General features: G+C 36.9%; 2 protein-coding genes across 9 annotated transcripts; both read right to left on the bottom strand.

Annotated features, from left to right (window-relative positions):
- Positions 1 to 3,688: 3,688 nt before the first annotated feature.
- LOC130966022 (sec1 family domain-containing protein MIP3-like) lies at positions 3,689 to 25,247 on the bottom strand. The gene is given in 10 exon segments (XM_057890770.1): positions 3,689 to 3,817; positions 4,199 to 4,267; positions 4,390 to 5,922; positions 6,435 to 6,670; positions 7,250 to 7,263; positions 10,447 to 10,524; positions 11,056 to 11,174; positions 11,739 to 11,888; positions 23,794 to 23,937; positions 24,944 to 25,247. Coding segments are annotated over 10 exon segments (2,520 nt in total). The 5' UTR covers positions 24,992 to 25,247.
- On the bottom strand, positions 13,236 to 19,768 carry LOC130966023 (uncharacterized). Of its 8 annotated transcripts, XM_057890776.1 has the most exons (7): positions 18,439 to 19,768; positions 15,929 to 16,081; positions 15,147 to 15,225; positions 14,200 to 14,321; positions 13,738 to 13,781; positions 13,578 to 13,650; positions 13,236 to 13,500 (listed from the first exon to the last, which is right to left on the bottom strand). In XM_057890776.1, exons 1-2 carry the CDS (start codon positions 19,747 to 19,749, stop codon positions 16,070 to 16,072), a joined length of 1,323 nt encoding a protein of 440 aa, XP_057746759.1. In that variant the 5' UTR covers positions 19,750 to 19,768; the 3' UTR covers positions 13,236 to 13,500; positions 13,578 to 13,650; positions 13,738 to 13,781; positions 14,200 to 14,321; positions 15,147 to 15,225; positions 15,929 to 16,069. The 8 variants fall into 8 exon arrangements, with proteins under 8 accessions (XP_057746759.1, XP_057746756.1, XP_057746755.1 ...); XM_057890773.1 differs by adding an exon at positions 15,443 to 15,464 and having other exon boundaries at positions 13,738 to 15,225; XM_057890772.1 differs by having other exon boundaries at positions 13,738 to 14,321.
- Positions 25,248 to 26,367: the final 1,120 nt, after the last annotated feature.

Raw genomic sequence — 26,367 nt, 5'->3', positions numbered from 1 at the left:
CACTGTAAATGAGATATAGTACGATAAAATTCAATCAACTATAAAAAGGATCTACAAACCATTGGTATTCTCCACAAACATCTCAATCCTTCTTCTCATCAATTTCTTCAAAAATTTAGTAGAAATATCTAGTGTTAGTGGTTTTTTTAAGTGTGAAAAACCTATTCTGTTGTGCACTTAGAGAGCAGATTTATTGTCTGAGTTAAAGAGTTTGATATTGACACACCTCATCTGGTCTAACTCGATAGCGATGAGCACGTGCACCTCATATTTGATATCCACAGAAGAATCATGACTGAACAAATGATGGAGCTTTCTGTGAAGGTTTGTGATGTTGGTAGTGGTGATTTTGACAGCTCAAATTTCGTCCAGGATGACTCACCTCTTACACCACCACTTCTGCACTATGCTAGACCAGCGGTAGACATGGACGTGGACGGTAAGGAGTTCGATGAAGAGTAAATTGCTGATAACAACAAAAGTGGTTCTTTTGAAGATGATGACAAGGATGAGTTCGTTCCAAAGACTCTGATTGGTAGATCAGTTCGATACCTTTTGCCTGCTCTGCAGCCAATTCGAGAGTTATAAGTTGTACCAGCCACTATTGATATATTGGATTTGAACGTGATGCACGAGGTAACTCCATTTTTCAATGTGGGTGCGAACGATTACAACACAGACGGTAATTTAGAGTTTAGAGTTGGTCACAGCTTTAGAAGCAAAGAGGCAGTCATGCAAGGCGTGAAAAATTACAACATTTGAAAAAGGGGTTGAGTACCGAGTTGTGGAGTCGGATCGGTTAAAGTACCATGTGCGTTGTAGGCAATTCACTGATGATTGTTTTTGGAGCTCGGTATCGCCTTCTGACAAAATTTTGGATATTGACAAGCCTTACTTTGTATTTGGATGAATTATCTTATTTTGGTTAGAATTTTGACTGATGATATTTGAATTCGTTAGGGAGGTATGTTAGAATTTCGACCTATTCACATATGCAACAATCAAATTGTCTCACTCCATGCAATAAAAAATTTAATTACATAAATAGAAAGGACAAAAACTGTAAATAAAAATAGTTACCTCACTGTTAGGGAAAACCTCAGAATCTATCTCTAAGGTGGACACCACTAAAGAAACCTATGGTATATCCACGAGATCAGGAGCGGAGTGCATCCAGCTATATCTGTCGTATCTCGATGTGCTGCATGGCATAAATTGTGGTACGTCCATGCAAGCACTGCTGATCCCCAAGACAGACTACAGCACCTAGCGATGTCATCCAAAAGTGGCAACTATTTGATATGCACCTGATTGTTTGACTTGTCCGTCACTAGGTAACCCCTGATCAGCAACAAGATGTAACACCTCGTGTACTGACGGAAAGTGGCTACATCTGCATTCGCTGGCATATGCCAGACTCGGTTTCGAAGCCATGTCATCTTGATACTAAACGATTCCTTCCTCTGGACACCCTGCTGTTGAGCATGAGGAGGATTAGCATATAGGAGCTCCTCTACGTATTCCCAAGTTTGGAAGTCACGCAAGCACCCATCTACTGGCTCTCCGTGTGTGCGTAACCTAGGTGGTACGCAACGTCCTGCAGGGTGATGGTGCACTCACCCCATGGCAGGTGAAAAGTGTGAGTCTTTGGATGTCATCGCTTCACGAATGCAGTGATCAGGGAGTTGTCAAACACGAAGTCCCTAAGCTGCACGGTGTCGCCAAACCCAGCCTCCCTTAGGTAAGGGACAATGGTGTCCGATGGTACAAGAGTGTGGCTCACCCGCCTAGATAGTAGTAAGCGAGGCCTCTGTTAAAAAATGAAACCTTTTAATAGCAAATCTATTTCAATTGTAAAATCTTGGATTTCAAACTAAATTCTTTAGCATATTCAAAATTAAAATTAAAAATATAAAATTCGACTAAAAAAAGTAAGATAACGTAATAAACAGTTAATGAATAAATTAAATTAAATTAATTAGTAAATTAATATTTACTAAAAATTCATTCGACATCTAACAAATGTTAATAACTTGTCAAGTAACTTATTTTATATTAGAAAAACATAATCTATTCTACCCCATGTGTAACAACACCAAATCTATATAAGTGTCCTAACTATAATCACATATGCTTATTTATTTAAAAGATAAAAACAATAATACTGACTTGGAAGTCAATTGCTCCCACGATGTGCCAAGTAGTATTTAGATGGTTGATGTCATCGTCCAATGCATCTGCGCGCGCCATAACGTTGAAGTATCTCAAGAATATCAACAAAACGTTCGACAAAGAGAGAAATGAAGGTTGATGGGTATAGATAGTGACACTAGAGGCGCTTTGAACGAGTTACTTATATAGGCGCGTCTAAGTCTTATCTCGTTTACAGTGTAAACGAAATAAGTATGTGCATATCTCGTTTACAGCCACGGATCACGTGTATAAACGTGATATGTGTACTTGCTGACATGTCTTGTCTCGTTTACAGTATAAACGAGATATGCATAATACTGTAAATGAAATAAGACATGCTGCATAAATCGGTAAAAACGTTTCAAATAACCTGTATCCATAAATAATATATTTATTTTATTTATTTAAAAAAATTCTATGTTTAATCCATATAAAAAAAGTTAAATGTTATTTGCATATTAAAATCAATTACTATGTATTTATGTATAAATACATGTGCAGTTTAATTTATTTTTAATATATATTTTGTATCTAAATACTTATTCTACCTTGGTGGCGAATTTTGGTGTGACCCTAGTATAGTGGAAAAAGAAAAAGCCATGTTTTGCAACCATGAATCAACTTGTTCATTTCACAACCACTTTGGTTAGCAGAATATTATCTAATGCATGCAGTTAACTATCATTGTGACAATAACAAAAAAAAAAAAACTATCATTGTGACCGTCTAGTGTAGAACTCAATTTGGTCCCTCAAAAAACGAAATTGAACCTATTAATGGTTACACACAAATATTCTGTCAAAAGTTGAATCGTGCTAGTCATTAGCTACCTCAATGGCGATAATTACACACAAATATTCTGTCAAAAGTTGATTCATGATTGTAAAACTCCAAACCCAAATTAAACATGTTTAAAACAGTGACCAAATTGATTATTGAATAAAAGCTTAATCGTATCTTATCTAACAAAAAAAAATCTAATACAAACGAGATGAAATCTATTAAATTTCAAAATTAATTTAATTCTCATTTTTTCGTAATATTCAAACAAACTAATTAATTTAGAAATAAAATTAATTTTCCAAATTTCCGAAGTTTGAAACTAATCCCCCTGCTGTGATTTGGTAGATTTAAAGAGCGCTAGGTGTCACCAAAATTATATATAAACGAAGTTGTGTTTTTTCAAAAAAGCATATTTATTTTGCCTGTTTCATACTTGTATGAACCTATAATTTTAGCACAATCTTTCATTTCATTCAACTCTCGTTGATCAATGCTAGTCTGCTAATGTTCCTGTTAGCATGAGATAACTAAACATTCCATTTTACCAAGGGTTTGGCAAAATACCCTATCTTAGGTTCATTTCCCTTTAGATTTTGATAAATATCAAAACTTTTATCCGGTAATCTATATCATTTATAACATACATGATTTAGGAGATACAATAAAATAAAATAAATTGGATTTCTATCTCCTACATGTGCAAATAAAAGAATTAAAAGAAACTGGAGTCCCCTAGCAATAAATCAAGCATGTTTTCGGGAGTTAGAAGAGTTGTTCCACCAAGAAGCAATTCTATGTCAGGTCTTCCGCTTTCAGCCAATGCCTCTTGAGCTTCACGAACCTTTGTGACAGAAAAGTAATAGATAGTATTATATTACTAATCCATGCCAACAAGGAGAAAGTTTTAAATAAAATGTTAAATACAGCAAACCAATGAAAATGTGGAAAATAAAAGGATTTGGATCCTCTTATGTTCAAAATGGCCATAACAAGATTATGTTTACATCCTGACCATTGATTGTTTATCGATGGTGGAGATGTGAACAGAATATTATTATGTTCATTTCAAAGATGAGAGAATCTATATTCACATAAAAAAAACCAGTCAGTTCAGAATATGGTATTTCATTTTACTACCATATTAAAAAGTGACCATCTTTTTTATTCACTACAAAAAGACAATAATAATAAACAGATCAGACAGGGCAGTCTAGAAATTCACTTCGACTCCATTAATGCCCCGAATAACAAACACCAAAATGACATTTTGATCAGCAAGACTTGGTTTTGCCTAAAGTATTGTATTTAGCAGAATAATAAAGGCGGAAAGAATGAAAAATTAGATATAGAATATTTGAAGGACTGAACTACTAAAGCAAGAGTCATGCAAAAAGGGTAAAAAACACTAATCACCTGACCAAGGCCAAATCTGCCAAACCCGCTTTTAAACAGACGACCTACAGTGGAAGAATGATATTCTAACCCTGGCACGTCATACTTGCCTAGCACCCTTGTTAGTAGCTTATAAAGTAATCCTTTCCCCATATAGGAATCCTCACTGAAATTGCCTTCCATGGTCAATGATCCATCCCTAAGTGGTATATTCTTTCTTTTCAGATTGGATAACTTATGAAGAAATTTGAACAAGTTATCCACCCTGTCGCGCAACTCCAACTTAAGTTGCACGTCACCATACGCTTGTTCATTTTTGCTGTCATCCTCAACATCTTCATCCCCCCATTCCCCCCACTGCTCATCATCAAAATCATCGATGTCTAGTTTTTCAGTATCTTTCTCCGATTTTGACTTGCATACATTTTTCTCAAGCTCTTCCCTTATCCCATCTAGAAACTTGAGATTTGCAACTGATGGATTTTCAAGAAGGGCATCTACAACAGCATCTTTTAACAAGCGTTCCTCCTGCCAAGAAAATGGGCCTTCAGAACTAGATGATGGAAAATTTTCACCGGCCAATATATATCCAATAATCATCAACAGAATTGCATCTTGCAAAGAAAGTAACCCTTTTGACATCTCACTTTTCCCTTTATTTACTTAAGATCCCAACAGAGCACTCTTATTGATGAGATCACCAATTTGAGCAGCAAGACTTTGACTGGTTTCCCCTGAACTCACAGTCAGAATCTTCTCTGCACTGCTAAATGCATCCCACTTGGTACAATTTGATTCTTCAAGTGCAAACAATGTGGCTGAAGCAATTTGGATAATTGCTTTATTCTTCAGCAAAGATGATTGGCTCCCAGTCAATGCTTTGATCATAGCTTGTAGCTCAGGTTTTGTAACAAAACCAGGACGGGATTTCACATTTACAGTAATGTTTTCCCTGCGCAGAGTTTCTTGTAGCCATTTCTTTACTAGTAAGCCCCCATCTTTTGTTCTTCTATCCAGTATAGCTTCCAAGAATGGGGTTCCACGGAAAGTTTCAGAGGAAACAAAAGATCCAATGAGTATTTCTGCATTAGAGTAACTCTCTTTGTCATGAATTTTCTGACTAAGATTAATCAAACCTGTAACCTGAGAATCAGAATCACCAGAGTTCCAACCACATAGAAAAGCTTCAACACTTTCTAAAAGCTGAAAGTTGTTTATTTGCCAATCTTCATCATTAAGGATCTTTGTAAGTGGTATCTGAGCATCTAAAGGAGCACGTTGCAGGTACGAAGAACTAAGTTTGAGCTGGAGCCCTAAACCTTTACCTTGGGTATTGGATATTCGATTCCTTCGGGGCAAAGAAGAGAACATACGGTCAAATAGTGAGTCACCATGACAGCAAGGAGTAAGGAGATCAAGTGTGCGATCAATGAGTAACAGTCCTGCTGACCGTTTACGACGGCCTACATCGTAAAGACTTGACATGTCAGTCAAAATTTTTCCAACAGTTTTTGACATATCCCCAAGGGAGAAAATTTCCATTTTCAAGTCCATCTACACCATAAACAGAAGAAACAGCCAATGTAATAATAATAATGATAATGATAATGATAATGATAATGATAATAATAATAATAATAATAATAATAATAAACATTGTATTACAAAAGCAATGGCAACAGCAGTCTTCTCTCATTTAATAGGGTTGATTACAATGATCAAACAACATTGTATTATTAAAAACCAAATGTTTGAAATGGTCATTAAGAGCAAGGTATATTACATATTTACATAGGCAACATACATAGTAATTAAAATTTATTTTAATATTTTTTATTATTTTATTTTATTTACATACTTTTTAAATGGATCTATAGATACCCCAGTAAGATGGTAGGATGCTGGCATGCAACAGATCTATCACTCATGATGTACAAGATTGTAATAGGGACAGAACTCAGGGTGAAGCATATAATATAAGAATCCAGTGAATAGAAAAAGAAATGCAGAAATCAAGTCACCAGAGGTAAGCAAACATTTCAGCAAAAGTGTGAGCCACTATTTACCTTGGCCGCCAAATGGTAGAGAAAGTGTGCTGTGAGAGTTGCACCTGGAGGCACATCATCTGTATCAGAAAGTATACCAGTACTTAAGGGAGGAAAACCAGGACCAATGGAATCCTCATGCTCAGATGATAACTGTGCTTCAACTACCAATCCTTCTGAAGGTAGAACAAATACTCTTGGTGATAAGGGACATAAAATCATTGGAAAATGATGAACAGAAACATCCAATTTAAACACTGCATCTTCAGTGGAGTCCAATGGAGTCTGTTCAAAAAAATATCTTCCACTTGAAATAGCTTCAAGATGAGGAACATCCTGTAATACCCGGTCTAACTGAAATTAATTAAATAATAAGTTAAGTAGGAGCGAATATGGTTGGAAGATTTGGCAATTGGAATTTGATGATTTAAATATGATATTTGGATTCAGCGAATTTTTTCGAGTCGGAAAACATAGTTTTCTGCGTAAAAGCGCGCAGTGGAATTTTGACCGGAAGTACCGGCTGAGATTTGTCTGGTACTACAGCTGAGAAAATTGATTATGAGTAAATAAGATTAAGAAATGAGGAATTATAATTAGGGGAGGTAGAAATATTTGAAGTGCGATTTAGAGCGCTAATCTTAAAGGTTTTGGTCCAAAATTGGGCCAACGGACAAAAATAAGTGAACCGAGCCTAAGTGGGCCCAAGACCCAACATATATAAACATTAGTTATGAGCATTTCAGCTTATTTTGCCCTAAAGAATGGGTGTTGGGCGCTGAAATTGGGAAGAGGGAAGAGAAGAGAGAAAACCTAACTCTCTTTGATCTTCAAACCACCATAACTTGAGCTACGGAGCTCCGATTGACGAGCCGTTTGCGGCCACACGTCGCTCTTCTCATCCTCTACAATTCTATCTAAGTTTTGTGGTGAGTATTCCATTCATCTCTGCTCAGTTTTCGAAATTCTCTACTGTTACACGTTTTTGGGTAGTTAGTGTTGAAATCTTGTGATTTTGGGTGTTTAGGGATACTCCAACATGGATTCTCAGTGGGTTCTATCCCTACTTCATATGGGCTGAGGTAAGAAGTGCTCAAACCCTTGTGATTTGTCATTTTTATGAGCCCTAGGTTGATGTATGTATGTGATATTGGTTATGTTAGTGTATTTGATGATCTTGGTGCACAATTGGGAGATTGGTGTTGCTTGAGGAGCTTTGGTGAGGCTTGGGACTAAGATTGGTAGAGACTTCTAAAGAAGAGGCTCAATTGATTTGGCTACAAGAGGTACGGTTTAAGTTTCATTTAAGTACCGTGTGGTGTGATGAGAATTCCTAGGCTAGATGCCCTAGGATTAAGTTTGGATTGTGTAAATGGTTGGTGCTAATATGCATAATTGGTATGTAATATGAATTAATGATTGGGTTGAGAATTGTGTGGCCTTGTATGCTTGGTGTATTGAAAATTTGATGTATTGGGTAATGAGTATTGATTTGTGGTTTATGCATTTAAATTGTGAAATTGGGCCGGAGGCCGTAAATTTTGGACCGGAGGCCGGAAGGAGGTAAGGAAGGTAAGTTGATGTGTGCATTGTATGATGACACAAGTGATTGGATGAATTTCAGATAATGAATATGTGAATGATTGGGTTGGTTATTGAATAATAAGGTTTGAGGAGTTGAAGTGTGGAATTTGGTAATTTTGGGTGAAATTGTATAGATGAGGTATGTTTGGTTTTGGTTGAGGTATGTTATGTGGTCATATATGTGATCATGATTATTGATGCCTTGATGGTATGATGATGCATGAGAGATATGTATGTTGTGATATATGCTTGAGAAATGATTAAGGTTGATTTGTGGGTGAAATCATGTGATAGTGAGTATGATATTGATTATGTATAATGATGATTGATTGGGAATAGTATTGTTAGAAATTGGGATGAGGAAGGATGTATGACATGTTAATGTGTTTGTAATTTAGCCATTTGTGTGAAATGGGTAAAAATGGTTATATGGTGGTTTTGTGAATTGTGGTAATGTGTTAATGTATGAGTTGAGGAGGCTTATTGTCGATTTTGATATACTTTGATTGATTTCAAAGAAAATGGATGAAATTGACATGTTTTGGTTGATTTTGAAAAGAGTTGGAAACGGCTTGTTTTGAAAATGGCACCTTGCGGTTTTGAGTGAAAACATGGTTTTTGGGCATACTTTGACGGGACATAACTTGGACTGTGGATTTCTGTTTTGTGCCAAAATTGTTTAAAAGTGAAATTGGATCCAGGATGTCCATGCCGTTCGAAGAACGGGCGAAAAATGATTTAAAATGAGAAAGTTATGTCCGTCGGAAGATTGGGGGTTGAATCTGTGAATTTTGCAGCTTTTAACTTAGAAAATTTTTTTAGCAGAATGACCCCCTACGCGTAGGCGCACTTGGCGCATACGCGTCGTTCTTCAAGAAAGCACCATCCACGCGTGCGCGTGGTGTGCGCGTGCGCGTCGATGCGCTGCACCCAATGCCTAGCCATTTTCCCGAAAGTTGTGCCAGTTTTGTGCCTGGGGCGCAAATGCACCCACGCGTACGCGTGGCTGACGCGTATGCGTCGTCTGGCTGTGTTTCAATCCGCGCGTCCGCGTGTATGACGCATACGCGTCGATGAGCTTTGTTGCCATCCACGTGTGCGCGTGAAGTACGCGTGCGCGTAACCCTGTTTTCATCCCGAAGTTGATTTGTGAGTTTTAAAAGCTAAATCTCATACTTTTAAGCCTCCGATCTCACCCCTTATGTATTGAATCATTATGATATGCCTAGCAAAGAGGAAGGAGCTAGGGGATGTGGTAACTTGCGAATGAAGCAAGGAGAAAAGTTGTGATCAATGATGATCAAAGATGATTATATGAGATATGGAGGATGGCGGTGGAGGTACCGTGTATGCCATGAGCCGAAGGGCTATAATTATTGATAAATGGTTGGTTCTTGATTGAACCATGAGCCGGATGGCTGAGTTATTGCCGGATACGGCGGAGCCATGTTGACAAATTGGCTAGTTCTGGATTGAACTGTGAGCCAGATGGCTAAGTTATTGCCGAGTTACGGCAAAGCCATTATGGATTATGGCTGAGTATAAAGGCATATATGATAAATGAATAATGATGAAAAATGTTGAATGTAAGCATGCTTGTGTTTTCTCTCTGGTTGTAAGGGTGACAGGGCACCGATACCCTCTAATGGCGACAGGGCGCAGATACCCTCTAATGGCGACAGGGCACAAATACCCTCTAATGGTGACAGGGCACATATTCCCTCTAATGATATTAATATGCAACAGAGAGACTGTGCCCGGGTTAGCTACCGGACACGTCGGGTTGGCTTGATAACCGATAGATGATATCATCAGCCATATGGCAGGCATTCATCATTTGCATATGTTTGAATTGTTTGGGTTTGCCTATTTGTTTTGGATTTCTACATTATATGTGCTATGTTACCTGATTATGTGCTACTTGTTCTACTTGTACCTTAATTGTGTATTACTTGCCTGTATTGCTTGTGTTTGTACAACTGAGAGGCCCCTCATGTTGGTGTCGGTGAAGGTTGAGGACTGTTCTTGATGAGATGAATTGATGATGTGATTGCATGATGATGATGATCATTGGCTGAGATGATTTGAGCTCCCTGGGTAGACGCAGTGATGTGGTTTCTCTAGCTCCAGGTGAGGGTATGATGTATTGATATAGAATTGCTGAGACAGTATGACTGATGATGGTTTTGTTTATGATTCTGAATCTGATCCGTAGGAGAGTCAGCGAGTTGGGAATCATATGAGATATGAACTAGATTTAGTATCCCCTTACGACAGATGCCTATTTATGGATTAGTGAGAATCTAGGCTGGATACTAGGCGAAAAGGAGTTTAGGATGCTTAGTGAGTTTTTATTGCAGTGCATTGTATTTATTTGACACTTTTACCGTACTGGGAACCCATGGGCCCGGGGTTCTCATTCCGTATATATCTCTTGTTTTTCAGATACAGGTCCAGGTGCTCAGAAGTGAGCTGTGGTTCACCTGAGAGACGGCGAAGATATTTATTTTCTCTACTTTGTGTTTTGCTTAGAATCTCTCCACCTTTGCTTTGAAAAGATTATATTATGTATTGAACTCTTTTGGAACTTGCCTATAGAGGCTCTTATGTTTCCTTTGGGAGAGATTAGGATATACTGTTGTCAACTACCTTCATACTGTATCCTAGCCGGCCTAAACTTCACGGGCCGCGACTAGTGGCTATTTACGTATGCTATAAATATCTATCTGTTATCTATCTCTTAATCTCCTTTATGCCTTGTCCGTATATCACGTTCGGCTTAACAGTTTAACTTTTCGTTGTCGAAACGTGAGTGATACGTCTTCGCGATTTTATTTCTACTCTTTTCAGGCTTCTCGATTAATACTCCTTTTCGAAAATTACCTATATTTAAATATTAAAAATCCACCTGAGAGTCGTACCACCGTAATATCATTGACTTATGACTCGAGCATAAGGATTTGAATATTAGGGTGTTACACATCCTCTCCACTGGGAGAAAGTTTTGAACGTCCTCCGTCTTCAAAATTTAATCTTTGCCTGGACTTTACTACCAAACTGCCTAGGTTTTGCCCCAGATTTGTTATTTAGTTCTTCATAATCTTGAACCAATAAGGATTCATATTCACGATAGGCATCTGGTCCCAGAGGTGAATCCGGAAACATCGAGTGAGCTGCCTGCATTTTAACTATTATTAAAACATCTTTACCAAGCGAAAGAGAAAAAAAAGTTCCTGGGACAAAATAAATGTAATATTGCTATCCAAAAGGTCATGGAACAAAATAAATGTAACATTGCAATCCAAGTGTCATATTTAGGCACAAGATTAAGAATAAGATAATTTCACCGTGATGCTGATAATTTCAAGGACTTAGGGCCAAGTTAAAAATACTACCAAAAACTTCTTCCTATTTTGTAACAAAAGTTTAGTCACTTGGAATATCAGGATTAAAACAATATATTAAATAAATCACCAAGCTCCATTCTAAGTTGCACAAAACCTCTTTCTGACAAAATAGTATGATTCATCCAGAACAAATCATTACAAGATTACGTAGGAATGCTTCTAAATAGAATGCAGTAAACTATCATGTTATAAAGAACAAAGAAAGGGGGAGAAATATTCACACCCAGTGAGGAAGCTTTTTCCCAATATATAGGTAAGAATAAGTCCAATAATGAATTTATAAACATGGAAAGTACAAAGATAGTAGTCAAGAGCAGTAATTATGAATAAGCACCTCTGAGATAGATGTAAATATAACGCAGTGACAAACTACTTGATGTGCACTCAGGCAACGTAAAATATACCGATGTGCATCACTTAATAGGCGTGATGTAATAACCACAAATTTTCCCGCAGGATTAGAATGTGAGTTCCAATCAGCCACCTATACAACGAACCATAAATTAAAGTTGATTATAAGTGATGAGGAGTTGCTACAATTATACAAGGTACAAATATTTTTTGCACCGCGTTAATCTGAGCTAGTGGATGAAATTGAGAAACGTATATTAATACACATCATGATCAAGACAACAAGACACCAGAATTCATATAGCACCAAAACTTGGAATTGGCATCTCTGCTTGAAGGGATAAGGCTATATATATATCCCTCTCCAAACCTGACCACAACTGGAAACCTTGCGCACTAGGCTGCCATTTTTAAAGGATGGAAAGGTTTAGGGATCAAATCCTATGACATCATTATATAGAATGTTTAAATATTCAATTCTCTATATTGAAATGTTCAACAATTCAAACAAGATTTAAATGAATTTCCAGATCCCAAAAGGACACTGTCCATTTTCTGCAGGAGTTACATTTTTGACAAATGACAATACAGCATTATGTAGTCCAACTTGGTGAGTATTTGTTACCTTTTGTTACATAAGGCCAAAAGGAAGTAAGGGTTTTAATTTATGGTTTAATTACTCTATTGGTTCCTATAGTTTAGCGAATTTTTCAATTAGGTCCCTACACTTTTTTTCCTTTCAATTGGGTCCCTGCCCCCAATTTTTTTTTCAATTAGGTCCCTATTGACGGTAAACGTTACAAAAACGTTAAGATTGAGTGATTTGACCATTATAACCCTCACTTATCCGTTACAAATGAAGGATACTCAGTAGGGATCTGAGGATCCACTACAACAAACAAGGCTTTTCGCAACAGTCAAAAACCGTTTCCGTAGATTGAAAAACCGTTCCCTAAACTTTAGGCAACGCTTTGGCAACGGTTTTTGACCTGTGGTATATGCGGCCGTTGCCAATGCTCAAAGGCAACGGTTTTGTACCTAAGGCAACAGTAACCAAAAAACCGTTGCCAAAGTTACTGGTATAGGCAACGGTTTTGAAAAAAAAAATTAAACAACGGTTTCAAACCGTTACTCGAGAAGCAACGGTTTTAAACCGTTCTTTTTTATGATACAACGGTCTAGATAGGCAACGGTTTTAAACTATTACAGTTTCATTATTTGCAAAGCCAACGGTTTTAAAGCATTGCCAGTAGTATTGCTAACTATTGTCATTTTTTATTTGTCTCTGACAACAGTTTTAACACTATTGCCTTTTGTGACTTTTGACAACGGTTTTTTGTAATATATAATTCTTTATTTACAATAGTTTTCTCATGAATGCAAATAGTTCTAACTTTTTTTTTTAATTTAGTGTCAATAAATAGTCTAAACTATTTGAATCAAATTACTAAAAAAAATTAATTAAACATTTACCATCAAATTTGACTTACAAAAATTGTTGTAAGATCCACAATCACAATATATCATCATTGCAAAATAACATAATACTAGTTTAGGTCATAACTACTTTTACTTATATCAACACCATTTTTCAAAATACAAAAATACTATAGCCTAAGGGTGACAATTTCTTCATTTTTCTTCAACAAAGTTGGTGTGGTAACCCAGCTTGAGTGGACTCTCTTGGATTTAATGGTAACTGCTCCACATAAAGAACTACAAAGAATCTTAAATCTGATCTTTATCTGCATAAACATTTTTGGCAAATTAGAAAACCTGAATAATAAGCATTAAAAAGACAAACACAAAGTTATGTACCAACCTTGTCTGGCGAATTTAAAGACAGTATATACTTCATGCTATAAAAGTTCTGATTTGAACCCAATGAGCAAAGGCTAAGTTAGAAAAAACTCAAGTATATTAGTATCTTCCTTAATTTTGAATTAAGAAAAAGAAAGAATGAAAAGGATGGGAGCAGAGACCATGTTCTTTGCTTGAGAAGCTAGAGTGCTTTGGTTGAAAGAACCTACCTACATGGAAGAATAAATCTCTTAGTTAAAATAAAAATGCATAAACTAAGAAGTTCCACACCAGGTGAGTTAATGAACCAAAAGAAATTGAGGTTAATTCACGTGATCCATCAATAATAACTAATAATAATACAATCTCACTAAACTAATTAGTATAGCATAATAAGCAATAATAAGTATATAGCTATGCTCCTCACAGTAATTACAACGAACTGAACTAGTATAGCATAATAAGCTAAGAGAAAAGATGTAGTATTATATAGTTTCATTCGTTCAAGTATTTGTTAATAAGTATATAGCTATGTTCCTCACAATCGACTTAACCCTGCAGTTTTGGAGTAACTTGCAAATATAAGCATCAATGCCAACTAAAAAATCACAAACAAAAAGTAAGATTTGAAGATAATTTGATACCACAAACAGATTTGTCAAATGTCAATACACAAACAATGCTCAAATATATCATAAAGACAAAATTATCCTTGCTGGTGGCCGACTAACAGGTTCTCCTCTGGCAGCCTTCACCAGCAGAAGATCTGAAGACAAAATCACCACAAAAATCATGAATTTCTCTTGCTTAAATGAGTATAATCAAGAAAATGAAAGAGTAATCAAGAGAAAGAAATGCTTATAACAGTTCCAAATTTGAACAATATTACTCATTTATGTAAAACATACAAATGAATGTTAATTGTTAACAGAACTTTTTTCCCTCTTTTTCCATGCCTTCAATCAATCAAATTCAACAATCTCCATTAATTGATTCATCTCAAAGACTCAAAAATATCTGAATTACCCTCTCCTAGAACCCTATAACAATTTGCACCACTATCTAAAGCAACAAATTTTTTAAAACTGAATGCTATTAGGAACCAGCAACGTCACCTTTATTATCACATAGATAAAGTAGCTACATTACCACTTCGAAAAATAAATGAACTGAAAGAAAAATAAAAAAGAAAAAGAAACTAAATTGAACAAAATGAAGAGCATAATGAGAAGAAAGAAAAAACTGTGGTATCGGAAGAAGAGGCAGAGCAAGTGACGGAGAAGTGCGGTTTTGGGTTGAAAGGGAGTGAAAGTGTAGCGTTTAAGGCATTAGAATCTGGAAACAAAGAAGAAGATTTCCATCCAACAAAACCAGTGAAAGTGTTAATGGAAGTATAAGCCAGTGTAACGTTTAAGGCATTAGAACGTTTGTTTGCTCAACTAAAAAATGACGTTTTTTCTCTATTTTATTCTTTTCCTTTTATTTTTATTTCTTTCTTTCTTTCCTACCTAGATTCCTTCAATATTGTACCACACAAATCATCTTGTCCTACTTGTAAAAGAAAAGAACAAATTGAGGTTGCAACTTGTACCTGAAAAAAGCTTTTGAAGAGTAGCACAAGCTTCCTTCCACGCTGGCCTTCCAAGGGATACAAACTTATTTAGATTAGGCTGTTTCAATTACAAACACAACATGGAAACCAATTATCGTCCTATGCAAAAATTTAGCCATATATTCGACCATTAAAAAAATTCTCATCATCAGATTGCACAAGCAGCGGTAGATTCAAAGAAAAAAAAATGCACAAATTATTGTCCTATGCAATGAATATGAAAGTAAAAGAACTAAACCACAATGTCAAGCTACTAATAATAATGAATAACTGACCTTTGCCAATGATCAGACCAAGCTGCTTCAAGGTAAGTGTATGAAAAGGTTCCAGTTTGGTGAAATTGAGTATGAGGGCAATTGGAAGAAAAATAAGAATATTAAAAAGTCCAAGAAATCCAAACAACCCCTTACTAACACAACACTGTCTTTCTCAAAACAAACACTAAATAATAAGTTAAGGGACTAAATCAAAAGTCATATTTGAGCCATGTTCCATTTCTTTGAAAGAAGCTTATTCATGTAGAAGCTTAACTATAACAATAGGGTTCTACTTTGTTAACAAATTAATAGAAGCTTAACAATACAGTAGGACTTTTCAATATACAAATATTGAGTGTAGATGATAAATAAAATAATTTGGATCAAGAATGTTAGAGTATTGCAATGGTTAGGTTCCTTCTGCACTTCTAATCTGTAAAATTCTTCAAATCAAAATAGAAACAAAATCAATTAAATTCACAGAATAAGAGACATTTGAGTTACCTAACGAGAGGTTGAGCCACAATGAGGAGGCAGAGAACCAGTGACAGGAAATTTAGAAGCAGAAAACCAGTGACAGGGGATTCAGAAGCAGCGATGTCTAGAGGGATGACGACGTTACAGTGGTGTCATTACCCATAGATTTTATATGCAGACCTACTAAACAGCCATTGGATAGAGATAAACAAAGATGCAAAACATAAACATAAACAATAGAATTATCAAAATCCAGTCTTTTAAGAAAACAATACTTTTTAGCTTCCACCCAAACAATACAAATCACAGTATGTATTAAAAATTGCAACTGCCCAACATTATATAAATTTGCTTGTATTACTACCCGAACAGGGTCACAACCACACACTGGTTGGCAATAGAGTTGCCTCAGTTATCCCAAAAGAAAATTTATGTACTAAAAAATGGATAAGCAGTTAAGCGCAATAGAAAGAAGGAAACTATTACTAACAGTTTACATTTGTTTTCAATAATTAATTAGAGTAATCAACCACTTAACTGTATTCATGGAATTGATTCAGCTGACTCTAATAAGATTTTCTCAATATTGAATTCGTTAAAAATTCTGCTTCTTTTATGTAAGAGTAGAAAAACCTGTTAGAACCAACTGAACCAATCTCATGAACACGATTAAGCTATTGAATACTTCAATTAATTAAAAACAAATTTAAAGTCACATCCTCCTATACACAGAAACTCAGAACAACATTCAAACCAGAACAGAAACTCAGTCAACATTCAACAGCTTTCTTGCTCATGTTCACAAACATCACCACTTTCAGAGAATACCCAACAACCAATCAAGCCCTAACTAAGCAACAGAAAATATCACAGAAAATACTCAACAGCCAATCAAGCCCTAAATAAGCAACAGAAAATCAGAGAAGAAGAACACTTACCACAGATGACAACCCACAAACGGCCGATGCAGTGAAGCAGCAACAGCAAAGAAAAAGCAGCGAAGCACAACCCAGTGAAGCAGAAGCAGTGAAGCAGAACAGGGGAGAAGTAGCGAAGCAGAAGACGCAAGGACACTGCAGAGAACGGAGAAGCACTGAAGCCGCAGAGAGGGGAGAAGCAGCGACGCCGCGGAGAGGAGAGACTCAGCGACGCCGGGAAGGAGGAGGCAGCGACGATTTTGGGAAGGATGCAACGACGAGGATGGCGCGACGATGGTGAGTTTCGATTTAGGGCTTCCTGGCGACTTCCAATGATGGTGCGATTTCGGGCTTCCTGGTGAACTGCGGTTCGATGACGTCTCTGATTCTGAAGCCGTGGGTTAGGGCGGTGGAGGGAGGAAGAGTAGCATTCCTCGCCCTTGGTTTCGAAGAGAAGAGGAAGAGCGCGCGTCTGTTCTGCTTTCTTATATGCTTAGTGAGAAAATAAACAATAGATATATAATATATTTATTCTAAAATTATTTTAATTTTATTTTTTTATATTAATATTGTTATATATTTATAATAAAATAAATAATATTTATTATAAATTTTTTTAACGTTATGTTTTTAAAATATAATATTTTTATATATCTATAATAATAATATATAATATTTATTATAAATTTATTTTAATTTTAATTTTTTAAAATAATATTTGTTATTTATTTATAACAATAGTTTTTGAGTATTTTATAAATTCGGTATTTATAGAAAAAATAGTTTAAATTTATATAATTATCTGAAATTATTTTTATTAGTATTGTTTAACTTATATAATTATTTATATAATATTAAAAAATAGTTGTTTCTTAAACAATTGTTGTAATGGTTGTAAAACCGTTCTTTAAAATAATCAAAGAGAACGGTTTTATTTTGTTACTATAGTATAATGAAAAAATGTACTTCAAGAGTAACACTATAAAAACCGTTGTCTAAGACCATCTAATTGAACGGTTTTAAAGTGTAGCATTTCGGCAACGGTTTTAATACGTTTCTTTTGTACAATTCTTTAAACAACAAAAAAAAACCGTTGCTTAAAAATAATTCATGGTAACGGTTATAAAACCGTTCTTTAAAATAGTCAAAGAGAACGGTTTTAATTTGTTGCTATAAAATAATAACAAATTGAATTCAACAGTAACACTACAAAAAACTGTTGTCTAAAACTATCTAAGAGAACGGTTTTAAGGCGTTGAAAAATTTGGCGTTGCTAAAGGCCATATTTGTTGTAGTGATCTGAGTTCTAACTCTCTTCTCCTCGCCTCTTCCTCAAACTTCTGCTCCTCTCTTTGCAACCCTTACCCCTTACTATGTCAATACTCATCACTATTCACTATGCTCGTTTTTATGTGAATAATTTAACAACTTGTATAGAGGCATTGCATATATGATCATATAAATTTCAGATTTACATCTACAATTTCATATATCATCATAAACATGGCAGACTTATATTCACAAACTTATATTCACAAACTCATATCAGTTGCATATATCATCATAAACATGGCATTCTTATATTTAAATAAAATTAGTTGCAAAAAATTAAAGTGATACCTTTTGTTGGTCACTCATAAAAACCCATTTTCTTGATTCTCCAATGTCATTTAACAGCATCTCTAAGAACCACCCCCAACTATTCTTAGTCTCTGCCTCTACTGCAGCTACGGCAATGGGAAAGTAATTGTCATTTGGATCTCTGCCAACAGCAACTAGCAGCTGCTGTCCATGGTCGCCCTTCAAGTGACATCCATCCACGCCAATAATAGGTCTACACCCTGCCAAGAAGCCTTTCTTGACTGCATCAAGGCACATGTACATTCTCATAAATCGGGGCTGGTGCATAAGAGAAGGCCTATCAACCAATATGGTCAGACTAGATCCTGGATTTGCCCTAAGTATTTCTGCACAGTAATCCCTTAGTTTAGCATACTGTTGGATTGCCCGCCCATGTACCTCTTCTCTTGCCTTCCTCCTTGCCCAGTAAGCCTTACCAACACTGATATTGGCCATGTATTTGTCTTGTATAGTCTGAATAACTGTCGCAAGCTTCATCTCTTCCCCTCTACTGATGTTGTTGGCAATCTTCTTTGAGATCCAACTACTTGATGCAAGTCTTCCGCTATGGTTCCTTCCACATGTATGCTTTCCATTCAACGTCTTGATTCGGAAACAGTCAGAACCCCCCACCTTACTCGCAAAACAAACCCACTTGCACTTTCCCTTTCTTCCTTTGCAAACAACTCTACACCTCACCTTATCATTTTTTCGAAACCTAATGTCCCTACCATTCAATAGGGCATGCTCCTTAACAGCCTCTTTGAATTGACTAAGTGATTTAAATTCCAGCCCCACCTGAAATTCATACTCTCTGTTTATCTCTGCCTCATTGTACTTAGGGAACCTCCTCTTTTTTATCATATCATCAGAGTCCCCCTCATAACTATCTATGTCATCAGTCTCATATCCATCAGATAAGCCCCCAACTTGCTCATCACCCTCTCTTAAACCTTCATCACCTTCAGCTGTTCCAGCTGCTGCAGTTCTCTCATCATTTAGTGGGCCAGTAAATCCCCCAAATGCATTTGATGGTGGATCATTATCCTCCACCTCAAACCCAAACTGATCATGATGGTCACCATCATCAGCACTATCATCAAATACCTCTTCTTCAGTAGAAGGCTCTGACTCAGCATCCACTTCAACCTCTAGCAACCCATCATCATCAGCACTGTCCTCACCTTCCTCTGGCACATAATCAGCATCAGTTGAAGTGATCTCAATCCCATTCCTTTCTCTGGTTCCATCGACAACATATACCTCGCAATGTTTGCAGGAATTTGACACCAGTGACCTAGCCATTCTCATCGCATCCCCATCGGACTTCAACTCTCTAAGACCTGACTTCAAATCCATCCCAGGTTCCTTGTACCAGACCCTAGCGAAACCCTTATACCCTAGTTGCTTTAGCTGACTGACAATCTCTTGCAATGACCATTCATCAACCTCAAAATGTAAATCCTCCATAACCATTCCTCCTAAATACTCTAATCGTTGTCCACTGTCAATAAATTTGCCACCATGGTAGATTTCGATACTGAAATCCAAATCACCCATAACTGCATACCAAAAAAAAATGCCATAAATCCCTCTTCAAACACTTTGAGAAACACAAGGAAGCTCCAATAAACAGAATGACAAACTTTCACAGGAGAAAAGAACAAAAACCCTTCAACCAGTGAAACGTTGAGCGTTGTCTTACCTAGAGGAAGAAGCAACGCCTACGACAACGGCAGTGATATCGGAGATGCCAAACCCTCCCGCAATATTCCGGTGGGATTAATCTCTGCAGCTGAGCGAGTTGGGAAGCAAGGCATGCACACGAGTTTCTTCTCTAAGTTTGGGAGAAGAGACCGAACAGTTTCCAAGAAGGTAAAATGGTATTTCAGAAAAATATGAGTGAAAGAGCATTAGGGATTTCACATAAAGTTAGGGAATCTTTAACTTAGGAACAGAATATTCCGTTAAATCTAACAGTTTGGTCACGGTAGAGACCTAATTGAAAAAAAAATTGGGGGCAGGGACCCAATTGAAAGGAAAAAAAGTGTAGGGACCTAATTGAAAAATTCGTTAAATTATAGGGACCAGCAGAGTAATTAAACCTTAATTTATTTGATAATTTCAATTCCCAATATCAAAAACTAAAAACAAAATTCTAAACCTAACATACACTGACCATTACTAGTAAGTCAGTTACAAATGTTAGTGACTTGCTTGTATTTGATTGAAACCATATATCTTCCCTCAATTAATTGTTACTAAAAGTCTGTAACAAGTTTAGGTATGGAAACAATGAACTATAAGATTGGCCATCAGCCAGTAAATCTTCAATTTTATTTGAACTACAAGACTAGGTCCAGGTGTGATCCTCACTAAACACACTCCTTAATTGGATTAATTGGTCACCACGGGTGTCGCCAACCAAAAAAGGACTACATTTTTTTTTGAAAGCAAACAGCTCAACACAATAGTAGTGGAGCATCGAAATCGTCCAAACTAAAAACAAACAAATATAACAAAAATACAAACAAATACGAAAGCCATCCCTTTGTCATCTCCGGCATAGCCATCAACAACTAAAGGGATCTCCACCGCTTCACTCGCTAGCACTAATCGAAGACATGTTAATAATTTCTTCAACCCCTTTGCTTGTGTGCTGAAAGATTCGCCTATTCCTTTCCAACCAGAGGTTCTAGATTATCGCGCAGAAGCATCTTAACCGGTGGTTACGCTCTTCCACCCTCCTCGGTTCTTCTGTCCAACTAAGAAAGTGCTCTTTCATCGTTCCCAGAAACGACCATCGTCGCCCAAATGCTGAGATCCAAGCACTCCACACCTGCCAAGCAAACCCACATCCTAGAAACAAGTGGTGAACATCTTCCACCTCGTTGTTACAAAGAACACAAGTAACGTCGTCCTCGCTAATAATTTCAAACCGGCTCAGTCTGTCCTTTGTATTCACTCTTCCTATCAGAACAAACCAGACAAATAACTCCACTCTAGGCGGAACCAACCCCTTCCAAACAGTCCTGGTGAAGCTGTAGCTAGTTACCTCCTCTGGGATCAGTTCCTCCTGCATCACCTGCACAAATGAGTTAGTTGTAAAAATACCTCGCCTATCATATTTCCACACCACTCTGTCCTCTCTGTTGTGAACAAGTCTCACAGCTCTCAAGCTCTCATGCATGGCACTCAGGAGTTCTAACTCCCATTGGAAGAGCTCACGCCTCCATTGGAAGTTCCAAATCCACTCAAACCCATCCCAAAACCCGCACTCCCTAATAACAGATCCACATTGGTTTGAAACTGAGAAAAGCCTCGGGAAGCGATCCTTCAAAGATCCACCATGTAACCATACATCCTCCCAAAAACGAGTCCGGCACCCATCGCCAACCTCCATGGACAGGCCTGCAACCATCTTATCCCTTAGATGTTGATTCATGATTTGTAACTGACAAATATCCTTCCATGGTCCTCCTCTAGTAGGCAGTTCTTGAGTCGCCAGTGTCTCATTGGGATTCAAATTATTACAAGAACATACGACCTTTTTCCACAGAGGGCACTCTTCCTTAGCAAATCGCCACCACCACTTAAACAATAACGCTGCATTACGAACCATAGCATCCCCAACCCCCAGCCCACCTACTTTCTTCGGCGCCTGCACCACTTCCCACCTTACTAATGCCATACCAGTCCTACCCTCATCTGAATTCAACAGGAATCTTCTCTGCAGCGATATCAATTTTTCAGCAACAGCTTTCGGCATCTTGAATAGGCTTAAATAGTATACTGGTAGACTGTTCAACACTGATTTGATGAGTACTAATTTCCCAGCTTTGTTTAGCAACTTAGCTTTCCACAGACTGAGCTTCTCCTCCACCTTGTCTATTATCGGTTTCCATGTCTTCACCAGCCTCGGATTAGCTCCTAGAGATATTCCAAGGTATTTAACTGGAAGGGCATCTCCCTTACAACCCAGCATGTTACACATACGTGTGACCCACTGCTCCTCGCAATTTATTGGAATCAGGCTGGATTTATCAAAATTGATACTCAGGCCTGACATCAACTCGAAACATCGCAGGAGCCTCTTGTAATTCTTGATTGTCTCCTCCTCTGGGGGGCAAAATAGGATAGTGTCATCAGCAAACTGAAGGTGTGACAGCGCTACATTATCTCTACCAACCAGCAAAGGTGATATACGGTCATTCCTCAATGCCTCTGCAATCATTCGATGTAGCACATCCACAACCAGTACAAACAGGAATGGAGATAGTGGGTCACCTTGTCTCAAACCTCTTTCCATGTTGAAAAGGCTTTGACGGCGAGCCATTTATTAGCACCGACATAGACGCTGTAGCTACACACTCCATAACCCATGCTCTCCATTTATGCCCAAATCCCATCTTCTGCAACACAATGTTCACAAAGCTCCACTTAACCCTGTCATATGCTTTTTGGAAGTCAAGCTTTATTATGGCAGCCGCTTTCTTCCTCATCTTGAGCCAGTTAACTGTTTCACATGCGATAAGCGCCCCATCATGGATTTTCCTTCCCTGTACAAACGCACTCTGGGTCTCTCCTACTAAAGCTGGCATCACTGTTCTCATCCTCCTAACTAGGACCTTCGAAATGACCTTATACACACACCTCACCATACTAATAGGCCGCAGGTCTTTAATCTCCTTCGCACCTATGAATTTAGGTGCCAGCGCCACCCAAGTGGTATTGGCATCCGGCGGTAGCCTGGCCGTCTGGAAAAAATCCATCACTGCAGCCGTGAATTCCGGACCAATCTCATCCCAACATCTCTTGATGAAGTTCATGTTGTAACCATCACACCCTGGCGCCTTGGACGATCCACAATCCCACACAGCCTCTCTGATCTCCTCTGTCGACGGCATCACTTCTAGAGCCAAAGCATCCTCCTCATCTATTTGAACCACCAGGCCGTCTCTGAAGCCCAACCTAGGAGACTCTTCCTGATGATATAAGTCCTTATAAAACTCTCTGATTGCAACCTTAATTCTAGCCTGATTCCGAACCAGCCTTCCGTTAATCAACAGAGTATCAATCCTATTGTTCCGCCTCCTTGCTGAAGCTATATTATGGAAGTATCTTGTATTTCTGTCCATCTCATTTGCATGTCGAGACCGCGACATCTGCTTCCAATGTACTTTTTTTCTCACGTACCATCGCTCACAGCATTTAACCAATGCCTTTCTTCTGGCCTCTAGTGTTCCATCGTGTACTACATTTTCTGCCCTTTCAATGATTAATCAAATGTGAAGCAGCCTACTGTAAGTACACAGAGTAAAGACAATGTTGAAAAAATATGAAACTACTACATACCGCATCAAGTACTGACATACTTTCCAAACTGCAAATAGCTTGTGCTCCAAGATCAAGAAGTATAGGATATGCCCCTATAAACTGGAAACTCTCTGTAGAACCAGCATCTAAATAAACAATAGCATCTTCCACATGCTCTGATATCTGAAAATAAACACGTATTGCAAGACAAAGCCAAAATCATGAGTGCAGCCCAAGATGCATAAATGCAATTATATTGGTGCACCCTAGGTCCATGTACCGATCATTTTATTTCATGCTAAAATAAAGGAAAATGAAAATTAGTTACATGATAACTCCATCACAAAGATAGGTCTAGAAGGTTTTACAGGAGGTTCAAAATAAGTTTTAGAAAACAAAAGGGTATCATCTGTATGCAGTCATCAAGACAACATATGCCAACAAGACCAAGCTAATTACAACAAAACATACCTTATCACTTTAAACCAAACAAAAATGCATGTGTGTTAATTGTGAGTTCCTAAAAATGGTATTCAACTTAAATATTTGTGAATAAAGGTGGTTAAAAGGCAACAATTGATGAAATTGGTTGAAAAACACAAAAGCAAGGGCTCTATCAACAACATGAAATGGATATAACGATAAGAATTCATTGAATCTGTTCAAACATCTAGATTCCGTAATAAAAATAGCAGCCTGCTTGAGACTTTCAGTCCATAGTAATTTTCTTCTCTTTTATTTAGTTTTGCTATTGACGACCATAACGTCTGTGACCAAAATGTCCAGTAAGAAACCATTGAATAACAACAAAAATTATCATCAAAAGTGATTTCAAGGCTAATGCAATTTCAGCAGCTTGATACAAGAAATATATATTTCAATGAAATATAACCTAAAAATTAAATATAAAATGAGTTTTGCAACAACGTTTTGCCTTATTGGATTATAGATTATTCCATTAACACACAAAGGTAAAGTGTCTCAGCTCTGTTCGTAGCTCTGCATAAAAAAATAAGTTCTTAGGACACTAACGCCCGTTCAAAATCACATCAAAATTGAAAAAATAATAAAATAAAATCCTTCTAAAAGCAAAAAGTTTTTAAGTTCTTGAAATTCAGAAGTGGACTAATTAAAAATCAAATTCACAAAATGACCAAGCAATAACAGGAAAATATAAAGATTAATTAACCTGTTTGAGGGAATCGGTGCAAGAAATGATAACATCAACCAAAGCCATTGTCTTCTCTTTTTCCCGATTCAGTAGAATACGCGTGTCATTTCCTTCAGATGGAGAACACAAGGCCCGAACATTTAGAGCGTTATGAATTTTGTTGAGTTAAGATTAGTATTCCATAAGCACCAAACTATTGGTTAGCATTTTGAAGAGGAAACAGATCAGTACGTTGAGACTTTAGAGAGCGACTGAAATTGCAAATGAGAAATTGAGATCTTAATCTTAATCTCAAATTGCAAAGGGACGGGCACGTAACTAGGTCGAACATACCAGGAGCTGTTCTTGAGATTCGCAACCCAAAGAAGTATTCCCTCGCAGTGACTCTGAAAGAGAAATCCACCAAACAACAAGTCTTCGTTCCTAAAGGAGTATATCGATGTGCTCAAGAACTGAGAACGAAGGTTCTGAAAACCGGATCAGTTGTTGAACCACTCTCATTACTGGTTCAGTAATTTATTAGTTCAATTAGTTTAATTATGGTTCAACCAGAAAAATCATTCCATAATAAAATAATAAATAAATTATAAATAAACATCCAAAAAGATCTTTCAAATTTAAAACTCTACATAAAATATCACCAACTAAATGTAATTAATCATAAAAAAAATATGCAAAAACTTGTTGCAAATTTGTTGACAATTAACATAACTATACTTCCATTAAAAATAGCTGGATTGAATTGCAGTGCACAAATTAAAGATAGAGAATATTGCCTTAATGTAGTGAGTCAAAAAGTAAAATAAAACAAGCCCTTTTAATTCTTTTACATTTGTAGGCTTCAATATAACCAAAACAGGTCCTGCTTTTGTCTGAATTGTACAAGATATGCCCACAAAGTTGTTATGACTTATAATAAGGAAGCAAATTGATGAGGGAAAAAAATCAGCAATATAAAGACTTACATAGATCATATTCTGGTTGTATCTATATTGTAAGTTGTATAAGACTGAAGGTTTGTTTAAATAACTAAGTTGCATGAGGTCATCCACTCCATCAAGAATATCAGGGTTTGCTGATATTAAGCTTTCATCGTGCATTAAAACCTATAATTAACAAGGTTAAATATTGAAGTTAGTTAATCAAATAAAAAAGAGCATTTCCCACTTGTCTCACTGAGTCCAACTAAATGGAACAAACATTACTGTGTACTGTCGTAATTATAAATCATATCTTACTTTTCCATCAGGCAGTAAAACAACAGACTCAGTTCTAGAAGATGTTATTATCTTCACCAGCTCCCAATTTCCATTTGAAAGTTGAAGCCAACATTGAACCTTCTGTAATAACGAACTTCAGAAGTAAGGGAAAGAAATAGAAAATTCTAAACTATCCATGTGTTACTAATAATGAAACAAAAAAACTCAATCTCTTGAACACAA

This window comes from Arachis stenosperma, chromosome 3 (genome assembly GCF_014773155.1).
Source record: "Arachis stenosperma cultivar V10309 chromosome 3, arast.V10309.gnm1.PFL2, whole genome shotgun sequence".
In the NCBI taxonomy this organism is placed as follows: domain Eukaryota; kingdom Viridiplantae; phylum Streptophyta; class Magnoliopsida; order Fabales; family Fabaceae; genus Arachis; species Arachis stenosperma.
This window is presented reverse-complemented; position numbering and strand designations above follow the sequence as displayed.

Coding starts and splice junctions, on each gene's coding strand:
- LOC130966023 (XM_057890773.1), bottom strand. CDS start 19,749: ATGAGAATGGCTAGGTCACTGGTGTCAAATTCCTGCAAACATTGCGAG.